The following is a 13,202-nucleotide window of genomic DNA, read 5'->3' as shown; positions in this document are numbered from 1 at the left end:
CATATATCTGAAAGTTACTGAATACATATTCTGTTTTGTTACATATATCTGAAAGTTACTGAATACATATTCTGTTGTTACATATATCTGAAAGTTACTGAATACATATTCTGTGTTGTTGCATATATCTGAAAGTTACTGAATACATATTCTGTTTTGTTACATATATCTGAAAGTTACTGAATACATATTCTGTGTTGTTACATATATCTGAAAGTTACTGAATACATATTCTGTGTTGTTACATATATCTGAAAGTTACTGAATACATATTCTGTGTTGTTACATATATCTGAAAGTTACTGAATACATATTCTGTGTTGCTACATATATCTGAAAGTTACTGAATACATATTCTGTTTTGTTACATATATCTGAAAGTTACTGAACACATATTCTGTTTTCTTACATATATCTGAAAGTTACTGAATACATATTCTGTTTTGTTACATATATCTGAAAGTTACTGAATACATATTCTGTGTTGTTACATATATCTGAAAGTTACTGAATTCATATTCTGTGTTGTTACATATATCTGAAAGTTACTGAATACATATTCTGTGTTGTTACATATATCTGAAAGTTACTGAATACATATTCTGTTTTGTTAACTATATCTAAGTTATAACTGAAAGCTCTTATTTTTGCCCCAAAGAGTGAATAAATGCTATAACGCAATTTAAAATGCAGTTTCTACTGTTTCTATCAAATTGCAACCCCCCTCCCCCAAGATCAGGTGGAGGGGTCCTCAGGGTAGATCAAAAATACGCAGGGGGTCCAGGACCCCAGAAAGGTGGAGAACCACTGGGGTAGATCCCCTGTGCTCATCGTGATAACGGCTCCCATGCTGCACGGCGAGGACGCCACGAGGCGGAAGTCTCGTGACAAGATGGAAGAAAACCCCCTGTTCGGTTCTTCTGAAACTACGCAGAACGGACGGGTAAAGCACCCGGACCTTGATTACTTGCGTCTTTATTCGCTTAGACTTAGCCAACGTGCGATATCTTGAGTTTGACTTTAATGATGAGGCTGTCCAGGACGCATATTAACAGTTTATAACGTAAACCGCCACATGGCGAAACGCTCCCATAACGACAACTGTCTCTTCTTCTACGTTTTAACTCTGCACTGACGTGTAACAGGAAAGTAGTGCCTGTTACTTCGGGTCACACCTCCGCGTGTGGTGTGGAGTGGTACTGCAGGTAAGTATTTTAACAGGATATACGTCACTTGTTTTTTTATTTTTGTATTTATTCCCTCTGTTTTTGTATGTTTTTGGGGAAATGTTGGATGTTTTTGTGTTGCACTGCTGTGGACTGGGGGAACTTTGTGTATGCAAGTACATATAAGAAATGACAATAAATTGTTCCCGATTCCGAAACAGACTGCGCGCGCGTTACGATGAGCTCTAGCCAACGTAACGCTTGTAGTGTGTCACACTCAAATTGGTCCCCCGGAACAGCAAACTAGGAAAAACAATTCTACTGTTACACCCCCTCCCCCCTTCGGGTAAAGTCCCTTACTGGTGTAACGTGCATGGACACGTTGGTCCTTGACTAACGGGTCGGACCCTTTAGTCCACCGGTTAACGTTGTCGCTTGCGGTGTGGGAGCCACGGGTTCGCGTCCCGGCTGTGGCGACGGCCTCCCAGACTGCCCCCCGAATTCGCTACATTGGTGTCAGAAGTCGGATGGACTTCTCTAGACAGCAAACCTTGGCCGAAGGGCGTAACCCACAGTTGGCCGGTGGAGCTCAGAGGTCTCCGAGAGCTCAGAGGTCTGCTCTCTCTGCCAGATGGGAGCAGCGCAGTGCGGCCTCAGGAAGGGGGAGACCTGTGCCCCCCACCCCTGAGTGAGGTAGACGCGCTGGGTAGTGTCGGAGGGGCGGAGTCCTGAGGAAATTTCCGAGCAAGCCCAATGAAGAGCCCCTGCGGCGCCCTGCCCCGACCCTGCAATGAGAAACAGCCAGCCCTTCAAGCCACGGGGAAGCCACCAGAAGCAAGTTGGACATGATCCGTGGAGAGAGAGAACCACCAGCGGCGGCCATCAGGAGCAAGTTGGGCACGATCGGAGAGTGTGCCACCAGGGGGAAGCACCAGCAGCAAGCTGGACATGATCTACAGAGAGGGAGGGAGCTTCAACCCAAGTTACTCACTGCCCCATCTGCCTCTGCTGGAGAGTTGAACACACCCTGCAGATGTGGTTCCAGTACTAGACTCACCAACTCTACCGACCCATGGCAACAAACAAGAGGACATGAGGCCATCCTGCCCCAGTCCCCTCCCTGCCTTTCACATTCCAACCCCTGGCCAAGCCCAAACACTCCCTCGGGGAAGCTGGGGCGCTGCGACGGGACCTCCAGCTGGGAGGGATTCCTTGCTCAGTTCAACCTGATTGCTAGGGTGATGAGAGGGGCAGAAAACCAGCAAGTAGTCAACCTAGCAGCAGCCCTGGAGGGAGAAGCAAGGCGGGTACTCCTGGAAAGATATCACAGGGGGCGCTAACCACTGCCCTGGGTCGCCGGTTTGGCAACGCTCAATCACTGATTAGCCTCCGGGATCAACTCCGTTCAAGACAGAGACACGGCCAGGAGAAGTTGGGTACCCTGGTGGCTGACATTCAACGCCTGGTGAGCCGTGGGTATCCTGATATGCCCCCACCTGCCATCCAATGCCTGGCCCTGGACTCCTTCCTACGGGCTCTACAGCCACCTCGCCTCAGGCAACAAGTGCGGCTGGCAAAGCCACTCACCACTGAAGAGGCGCTGCATAGGGCAGAGGAGGTGGAGGCCATCGTGGCGGAAAAAAGGAGCGGCCCCAACACTGCACCATCATGTGCGGGCACTACAGGAAAGTGAGGAGGAGCCACGCACATCCGTCCTGGCAGCACGAAGAGCCGAGACCAATACGACCTTGTGTCTGTTACGACTGGCTTGGCTTACGGTCATGAAAAGCTTGCTGGTTAACTCTGCAAGGTTGGCTGAGAACTCCATTATTTGACCACGTCACACTATTAACACATCACTTATTCTCAGCGATCAGTATTATTTTTAAACGAAAAACCCGTATGCTTAACATAACCGGATATGAATTTCCATAGCACAGCAAATGAAATCCTCTTTTCAGAAGTACCATGTGACTTAAGTTATAAATACAGATACGCACAACCAAACTGCATATATACATCCCACTTTCTTTTTTAGAGGGAAAAAGTTGCACAGCCTCGGGTGGAGATTCTGATCACGTGACAGGAAGTGGCAGAGGCTCAGCACAGCTCCGCCTGTGTGACTCACGCAGGTTGGTTTAGAGTATTGCGCTCTGGGGACAAGCTGACGGGGCACGGGGGTGTGGGTCTGATATAACGCCGTGTGTGTGCTCAAGTCCGGTCCTGCCTCTGTCGGTGCGTCGCATGAGGAGTTTCAAAAAGGAAAAAGAAGAAGAAAAAAAACCTCTCAGAAGTCATTTAGTACAGGATCGGGAACGTCGCTGTTGGGTTTTGCTGCCTTGCAGATCTCGTACAGAAGGAGCCGGAAGGAGCTGGTGCGGCGAGGTGCGTGGCGGGTCAGCGGGCGAGACTCTGCCTCCATGTTGGGGTGAATGAGTGGCATTAGAGACAACTTATCATGGGCCTTTGTAGTCTGATTCTTGATACCCGGACGGTGGGCATGGTAAGAACACAACAACAACGATCAAATGGGAAGATTATCCTTTCCCACCAGATTAGAACAGGGAAGGACTTGTCTTCCTGTTTAGTTCCCCAAATCCTCTCCCCGCACTTAGGGAACTATTTGAAATATGTGCCGCCAGTAATGACCCCCACAGCCTTCTTCCGCCTCACGTCATCCCGAGTCAAAGACCGGACAGCAAACCGCCCGCCCCGAGTGAACCTGCCCTTAAAAGTCAAGCCAAACATGGGGCGTTGAGGCAGAGCCGCTCATGCACTTTGGGACGGAGCCGTACATATAGACTGGACTTTCCATTACCTTTGAAAAACACTTAACTAAGATCTCAGAGCCTACCCGGATAGCAAAACTGCTGTGGCCCGGACCCGTCCCACACCCGACACTTCATCCGGCCCACATACCGCGTGGAGTGATGGCACTTGGGCGGTCTGCTCCCGTTTACCAGATCTGGGCCAGAACCAAGCCATAGCAATGCTGCATGTGCCACATATTTGCCAAAGGTGGTCCATATTTGTTTTGTGATATCTGGGCCATATTCACCATTTACCACACGGGCCACTTCAGGGTCACATCCAGATCACATGTTGCCCAGAGCACCGCATGGTTGCCAAAAAAAGGCCCACATGGCATATTTGGGCCATATTTGATAATATACGTACATGTGGGCCACTTCAGGCTCACGTCCATTTTGTCAGGGCCCGAAGAAGGCCACCAGTGCCGCATCACTGCCTGAAGTGGCCCACATCCGGCTGCTAATGAGATAAATAACATGCACGCCAACTCACAAACACCATCCGACATAAAGTGTTGTACTCTTCTCTTTTTTTTCTAGACATGGATCACGTAGATGAAGAGGACTTGGTAGTCTTGGCATTTGGTATGCCGCTATGTATATATATATATTTATACTACTATGGCTTGTGTAGCACTATAATACTGTGGCGCTAGACAGGCACGATGAGAACCACATTTTAAAAGTACCACACCTTCTCTGAAAGTGAAATGAAGGATTTATATTCTGTCCCTTCTATACGCAGGAGGACTGCAGAATATATTATTCCTACCCAGCTGAGTAACACGTTTATTTAATTTCAACACCTGCGTTCACAATACACCCACTTAGCCGTGCGCTCTCTCTACAACAATTTAGGTTAGTGTAGCATTGTTCCTGTTGTTACATTGAGGTCATAATGGCGACTGTATTTAGAGAACAGATTGCTGTGAAGTGTAAATATTCAAACTTGTGGATATTGAAATTCAAATAAAAAGGCCTCACACAGATAGCACCTAATCAGGAAGAGGGCTGTACCAAGTTGATAACCAACCACTGATCATGAGTGAAATGACTGTTCTGAGGGCGTCCGGGTGGCGTGGCGGTTTATTCCGTGGCCTACCAACACGGGGATCGCTGGTTCAAATCCCCGTGTTACCTCCGACTTGGTCGGGCGTCCCTACAGACACAATTGGCTGTGTCTGTAGGTGGGAAGCCGGATGTGGGTATGTGTCCTGGTCGCTGCACTAGCGCCTCCTCTGCTCGGTCGGGGCGCCTGTTCAGGGGGGAGGGGGAACTTGGGGGAGTAGCGTGATCCTCCCACGCGCTACATCCCCCTGGTGAAACTCCTCACTGTCAGGTGAAAAGAAGCGACTGGCGACTCCACATGTACGGGAGGAGGCATGTGGTGGTCTGCAGCCCTCCCCGGCTCGGCGACCAGGACGGCTCGGAAGATTGGGGTACATGTGGGCCAGGTACAATCGGGGAGAAAAAGGGGGGGGGGGAATTAAAAAATCCTGCTTTGATATTTTTATTTCTAAATGTAATTTATTCTTATATTCTTGTTAACCATGGCCACATGTGTAAGGCACATGGGGAAAAACGTCATGAGCCTTGAACGTCATTTATGAGCCTATATATTACGAGGAATGTGATCTAGATTACATTTTCCTTTTTCCCCATCAATAGCCCGTAACCTCTTTCCACTAGCCCCGCACTTATTCATTGTATATGAACCCTACATGAACACGGCAGCTTCCAGTGCTCAAGTAGAAGAGATGGCTTAAGCCCTTGCACCCAGTTAGGCCTAACCCATGTGACCTCTCATACGCCCGTTTTAATGGCGAGCATGTGGCACTTTGGTGCCAAATGAGAAAACAGTCAGGCTTTAGCAACAGGTGCGAGCTTTTAACCCCATCCTCTTGACCCCCCCCCCCAACCTTAATGCCACATGGTTGTAATTCCATGGGGAGGCTGCGCCCACTTTATTCAAAAGTATTAGGACTGTGGAGAATCTATAATATGGGTACATGAATGAATAGGAAACAGGCTGTACCCCCTCAGCACAGTCTGGGTGCTGTCTCTTATCAAAGGTTTGTCTACCTCACGGTCGGCTAAGTCAACCCAATGTGAGTCCATGTTACCGAGCCTCTGTAGTGCCAGTATGTCTTCATCACATGTGTACAGCGCCATGTCTGATTGACATATGTCTCTGCACAGTGCAAGGCCCGGCTAACTGTGTCTGTTGATTTTAATGAACGGGCTCGAGAGAAAGGATGTCCTCTCTGAGGACAATACATTATCTCTCACTATGCACGTCATCCTTATCAGTCGTTGCACTGCAGCCGACACACTTTATGAATCCCACCCGGTTCAGACGTCACAGCAGCACGAGAGAGCTCCACAGGTGAGTTACAGGTGTAGAATAAACACACATATAGGAAAGAATAACACACATATAGGAAAGAATAACACACATATAGGAAAGAATAACACACAGCATACATATGGATAACGGTCACGCAAAGCTAGGGCAGCGGGGGGGGGCAGTATGGAAACAGCATTAACCACCACGCCTTGGAAAAAGAGAGAGGGAGAGGGAGAGAGAGAGGGGGGGGGAGAGGGAGAGAGGGAGAGAGAGAGAGGGAGAGGGGGAGAGACAGAGAGAGGGAGAGAGAGAGAGGGGGGGGAGAGAGAGAGGGGGAGAGAGAGAGAGGGAGAGAGGGAGAGAGAGGGGGGGGAGAGAGAGAAAGAGAGGGAGAGAGAGAGGGAGGGGGAGAGGGAGAGACGGAGAGGGAGAGAGAGGGGGAGAGAGGGGGAGAGAGAGAGGGAGAGGGAGAGAGAGGGGGAGAGAGGGAGAGGGGGAGAGAGGGGGAAAGAGAGAGAGAGAGAGAGGGAGAGAGGGGGAGAGAGAGAGAGGGAGAGGGACAGAGAGAGGGAGAGGAGGGGAGATGGAGAGAGAGGGAGAGAGGGAGAGAGGGGGGGAGAGGGGGAGAGGGGGGGAGAGAGAGAGAGGGGGGGAGAGAGAGAGAGATATAGCGGGGGGGTGGAGAGAGAGGGAGAGGGGGGGAGATGGAGAGAGAGGGAGAGAGGGGGGGGGAGAGGGTGAGAGAGAGGGGGGGGGAGAGGGGGCTGCACAGCAGCCACTCATGGCCAGGCTGCTGAATGAACGGGAGAGGGGCTGGATGGACTTACTATCTCTGCAGCGAGGACGGAGCCCTTCTGGGTCTTCAGGTAGGCTTTCAGCTTCTGCGGGTAACTGGGAGCAGGACCGCCCGTACCTGTGTCAGCCATGGTGGAACAGCCGATCTACCGCCGCACGTCTGGGGAAGAACACCTGAACTCTCTGCGATAAGCAAACTTTACACACGGTCGGTCCCCCCTCCCGGTAAACCAGCCGGCCCAGGTTCCGTCTTCCTTCCCCTCAAGAAGCAAACTTGTCCTCCGGTGTTTCAACTCGGAGTCGTTAATTCCTCTTTAAACGAGACCAACCAACTTTCCTGTTGAACCCCCGAAACACTTTCTCCTCTGAGAGCCGAACCCCGCCGTCTCCCACGTCCAAGGAGGCAGCGACTAAGAAGCGACGGCGGGGCGTTGGCTGGTCCCGCCCACGGGGGGGAGGGGGGGAAGGAGTGGGGGGGGGGCGTGCGTTTTGCGCCTGCGCTATGAGAGCGTTTAGGGGGGGGGGACGTGCGTTTTGCGCCTGCGCTATGAGAGCGGCTAGTGGGAGGGGGGGAGAAGGAGGGGGGGACGTGCGTTTTGCGCCTGCGCTATGAGAGCGGTTAGTGGGAGGGAGGGAGAAGGAGGGGGGGACGTGCGTTTTGCGCCTGCGCTATGAGAGCGGTTAGTGGGGGGGGGGGAGCGTATCTGCCAATCCCGCCGTTACGCTGAAGTTGCCAAACTAAACTCAAGGGGGAATTTCCGACCCGTGGCCGCGTTTGAGAGGAAACTCCGGCTCAGCGGCGCAACACACGTATGACTGTACGGAGTTGTTTGCTTTGGTAACGGCGTCGTCATGACGACCAGGCAGCGCCGCACAAACCCGCCCACAACAACTGCCGCGCCCTCTTACGCCACCTACAGCCGGACGGCGCAGTTACAGCGAGGTTGCGTCTGTCAACGGCCGTGCGACAGCAACATGTGTGTGTGTGTGTGTGTTTGTGTGGGCTGTACAATGCCTCTCTTCCACTGCGTGGTACCGGCTCGGCTCGGCTCGGCTCGGCTCGGCTCGGCTCGGCTCGGCTCGCTTTACGTGTTGGGGTGTGGCAGATAGTACCCCTCATGGGGAAGCCCCGCCCCCCGTCAGATAGTACCCCTCATGGGGGAAGCCCCGCCCCCCGCCCCCGCTGGTCACTGTGGGCGTGTGGACTAGTTTTTCCTCCCTTGTCTACCCGCGGCCCCCGCACCAGCGTTTTATTTAAAGAAATAAAAAAGCAGCAACTCTAAATGTGCGCTTCACATGGACAGTATGAGTGTATCTAAGGGATTCTGACAACACGTCATTTTCTTTACATAGGTTATCAGCTATGATACACGTTTCATAACACTCGCGTTGGCATTTCCTGGCTATCAACGCAGCTGTTCGATCCCTCTCTGACCAATCAGTGGTCAGATTTTATTTATATTTGTTTATATTTTATTTATATTTAAATATTTTATAAGATATTATTTAAATGCAAATAAATATAAATAAATATACACCAATTTATTTTTATTTATATTGTAAACTACTAATAAGACCCGTAGGGGCCAACGGGTCTGACCCTTTAGCCGAGAGGTTAGTGACGTCGCCTTGTGGTGCAGTACACCCCGTATCGAATCCCGCACCGGGCAACAAAATAACCGGTTACATTATCAGCTACAATACACGTCTCATAACACTCGCGTTGGCATTTCCTGGTTATCAACACAGCTGTTCGATTCCTCTCTGACCAATCAGTGGTCAGATTTTATTTATATTCAAATAAATGTTATTTATATTTGTTTATATTTTGTTTGTATTTTATCTATATTTAAATATTTTTATAAGATATTATTTAAATGCAAATAAATATACATCTATCTATTTTTATTTATCTATAGTGGTATTTTCATGTCACCTTTTAGTATCGGCTCAGCTCACTTGGAACCTCGACGGAGGTGGTACCAAAAAGAAAGTACCTGGTACCAGCTACCGTCCCTCACTTCTGCCCAATGGAAACCCCCCCCCCAAAAAAAGCGAGTAGAGTCGAGCCGGTGCCATGCAGTGGAAAAGTGTGATGTATTTTGTGCATCCTGGCCAGCAAAACGCTAAATTTGGCGCACATCTGCAGGGAGACTGGTCAGCACCATAAATGAGGGGAAAAGTGCGCCTTGGCTACAACTATAGAGGTGGAGCCGAGGGTGTTGACAGTGAAAGAAGGGTGCAAAATCAATCAGACTTTATTTGTATAGCACTTTTCATACAAACAAATGTAACACCAAGTGCTTCACACAAAAACAATAACCCCCCCCTCACAAAAAAGTACAGACAAATTCTATCAAAATACAGACAAATTTAAAACGGAGTTAGTAAAATAAATAAAAGTGCCATAAACACTGATTAATTAAAAGTAACAACAGTCACAGCACAATATTTGAAAATAGCAAAATATAACACACACACACACACACACACACAGAAAGAATTTAGCTGTAGGCTGATTTAAAAAGTAAGGGTTTTAACCTGTTTTGAAATGTGTCCAGTGTGGGGGCCTCTCTCAGGTCCTCAGGCAGGGCGTCCCTTCTACTTGGGGTGTAAATAGAAAGTGCAGCTTCCCTTGCTCTAGACTAGCACGCGGGATGGTTAAAACACACAAGTGGGCTTACTATAGTATACTCTAATCATTATACCACAGTATACTATAGTTATTGTACTAGTATACTAGTGCATCAAACGTGACCACATGTACGATGTATTTCATTGTAATTGTGTAGTGTATTTTGTAGTATTCTTACCATAATGTGATACTTTTAACCACAGGAACTGTTAGGCCTACGGTAAATTTACTTGTACAGAAATACGCTTGTATAGATCCTGGCCAATAAAAGGAAAATGAAAAAGAAGTTTGTCTTTGTGCAGTCAGTGTTCAGTCAGTGTTCATCTACCCGGGTAGTGTGATTGTGTTTTGCAAAGATCTTATCTGAGTAGAAGAGATGAGTGTGCCCCTTTCCTTGGAAACAGGATGGAGCAAAAGCACAGCAGTTTTTTTTTTTAAATTAAAATCTGTATCTCTACACTGTACAGTATACTTTTTTCTCTGCCTATGAAAATATGAATTCAATAACACCACACATAAAGCTGTGCAGATGAATTAACTCAATTGCAATAACACAATGCACAAAACTGTGTAGATGAACTAACGCAAAGTACCTTAGCATCTAGCTTTCAATACAACACAACATTAGTTGTTATGAAACCACCAAAACCACATCATCTGTATAGAGCAGATACGCAATTCTGAGGTTCCCAAAATGGACACACTCCTCACCTTGGCTGCGCCTTGAGATCCTGTCCATGAGTATCACAAACAGAATCGGAGACAACAGACAACCTTGGCGGAGTCCCACACCCACCGAAAACGTGTTGGACTTTGTGCCGGGAATACGGACACAGCTCTCACTTGGGTTATACAAGGACGGGATGGCTTGTAGCAACGGCCCCGGTACCCCATACTCCCGCAGAACTCCCCATTGAGTGCCTCGGGGTACAGGGTCATAAGCCTTCTCCAAGTCCACAAAACACTTGTAGACTGGCTGGTAAAGAGTTGGTCCGTTGTTCCACAGCCAGGACGGAATCCGCATTGTTCCTCCTGGATCCGAGGCTCGACAATCGGTCGGAGCCTCCTTTCTAGCACCCTAAAGTAGACTTTTCCAGGGAGGCTGAGCAGTGTGATGCCCCGATAATTGGAGCACGCCCTTCACTCCCCTTTTTTAAATATGGGAACCACCACCACAGTCTGCCACTCCACAGGTACTGTCCCCAACCTCCATGTGACACTGAAGAGGCGTGTCAACAAAGACAGCCCAACAATGTCCAGAGCCTTCAGCATCTCAGGGCGAATCTCATCCACACCCAGCGCCTTGCCACCAAGGAGCTTCTTAACTACCTCAGAGACCTTTTTCAGGAATGTGGGTGGAGCTTCCCCCGAGTCTTCAGACTCTACCTCCTCCACCGAGGACGTGTTAGTCGGGTTCAGGAGCTCCTCAAAGTGTTCTTTCCACCGCCCGACAACACCCCCAGTCCGGGTCAGCAGTTCCCCTCCCCAGCTGAACACAGCCTGAGTCAAGCCCTGCTTCCCCTTCCTGAGTCATTGGATGGTTTACCAGAAATTCCTTGAGTCCAACCGAAAGTCCTCCTCAATAGCCTCGCTGAACTCCTCCCACACCCAAGTTTTTGCTTCCGTGACCGCCGAAGCCACAGCCCTTCTGACCTCCTGGTACCTGTCTGCTGCTTCAAGAGACCCCTGGGCCAACCAAGCCCGAAAGGCCTCCTTCTTCAGCCTGACGGCTTCCCTCACCACCAGTTTCCACCAGCGGGTTCTTGGGTTGCCACTTCAACAGGCACCGATGACCAGGGATGGACACTCCGGCTTCAAAAAGTAAAAATCCGACCATGTATTTGTTCTAGCCATTCACTAAACAAGGTGACTTCACTCTACCTGGCTGAACAGTTGTGCTAATTAAATTCAGCTGGTGTAGTGTATGGGTGGAACAAGTACGTGGCAGGACTTTTACTTTCTGAAGCCGGGGTGTCCAAGTCTGCCGATGACCTTATGACCACAGCTCCTACCTGCCGCATCTGCAATAGAGGCTTTGAACATGGACCACTCAGACGCCATGTCCCCAGCCTTCCTCAGGATACACGAGAACTTCTTCCGGAGGTGGGAGTTGAAGACCTCACGGACAGGGGCCTCTGCCAGACGTTCCCAGTTCAACCTCACTACACGTTTGGGTTTGCCAGGTCTGTCCGGCAGCTTTCCCCGCCATCTGATCCAACTCACCACCAGGTAGTCATCAGTTGACAGCTCTGCTACTCTCTTCACCTGAGTGTCCAAAACATATGGCCGCAGATCTGATATGACCACAAAGTCTATCATCAATCTTTGGCCTAAGGTGTTCTGGTACCAAGTACACTTATGAACTACCCTATGTTCGAACATGGTGTTTGTTATGGCCAATCCATGACTCACACAGAAGTCCAATAACAAGGGACCGCTTGGATTCCGATCAGGGACACCGTTCCTCCCAATCATGCCCCTCCAAGTTTCTCCATCGTTGCCCACGTGAGCGTTGAAGTCCCCCAGCAGAACTATAGAGTCGCCGGGCAGAACATTATCCAGGACACCACCCAGAGACACAAAGAAGTCCGGATACTCCAAACTGTTATTTGGTGCATAAGCAGACACAACAGTCAGAGCCTTCCCCCCAGCAGCTCACAGTCGTATAGAGGCGACCCTCTCATTCCCCAGGGGAGAACTCCAACATGGCAGTGCTCAACCAAGGACTTGTGAGTATCCCCATATCCACTCAGCGCCTGTCACCTTGGCCAACTCCGCCTTTGCCTGCCACCCGGTCTGCATTGCACTCTACCCCAATGCTCATCCCCACGGGTGGTGGGTCCACAGGGTGGTTGGTGGGTCCATGTTGTTTTTTTGGGCTGGGCCCGACTGGGCCCTATGGGCCAAGGCCCGGCCACCAGACGCTTGCCGGCGAGCTCCCTTCCCAGGCGCTATGGGCCAAGGCCCAGCCACCAGACACTTGCCGGCGAGCTCCCTTCCCAGGTCTGACTCCAGGAGGGGGCCATGGTTTCCCTTTTCTGGGCGAGGTGCTATAGCTCTGCTGTTGTAAATTCATTGAGTTTCTTGGGAATCGCTCAGTCTGGCCCCTCCCTTGGGACCAATTTGCCTTGGGAGACCCCACCAGGAGCTATAGCCCCTGACAACACAGCTCGCAGGATCACCGGGACACCCAAACCCCTCCACTATGTTAAGATGGCGATTCTTGGAGGGGGTACCAATGTACACATTTGTTTTAATCACTTCTGAATCCGAACTGTGTTTTCAGATGGGTTAACAAACTTCTCCAAGAACGGCAAATCACAACATTCATTCATAAAGTTAAATCAGCTTTTAAAGGTATCCTGACATGTTGAAATATTTACCATTTATACTTTATTTACATCGTATGTGTAGAGACATTCAGATTCAGTTCAACATATTAAACAGGT

The 13,202-nt window shown here is 49.6% G+C and overlaps 1 protein-coding gene across 1 annotated transcript in view; it reads right to left on the bottom strand.

The window, feature by feature from the left end:
- The window catches only part of plp2b (proteolipid protein 2b), a 16,716-nt gene extending 9,172 nt beyond the window's left edge, over positions 1-7,544 (bottom strand). The window contains exon 1 of the mRNA XM_056274108.1: positions 7,151-7,544. Coding sequence (XP_056130083.1) covers positions 7,151-7,249 — 99 coding nt within the window. The 5' untranslated portion in view covers positions 7,250-7,544. The remainder of the gene's footprint in view (positions 1-7,150) is intronic.
- Positions 7,545-13,202: the final 5,658 nt, after the last annotated feature.

The sequence above is a fragment of the Lampris incognitus genome, chromosome 2 (genome assembly GCF_029633865.1).
Source record: "Lampris incognitus isolate fLamInc1 chromosome 2, fLamInc1.hap2, whole genome shotgun sequence".
NCBI classification, from domain to species: domain Eukaryota; kingdom Metazoa; phylum Chordata; class Actinopteri; order Lampriformes; family Lampridae; genus Lampris; species Lampris incognitus.
The sequence above is the reverse complement of the archived record's forward strand: the minus strand, read 5'-3'. Positions and strand labels throughout refer to the sequence as shown.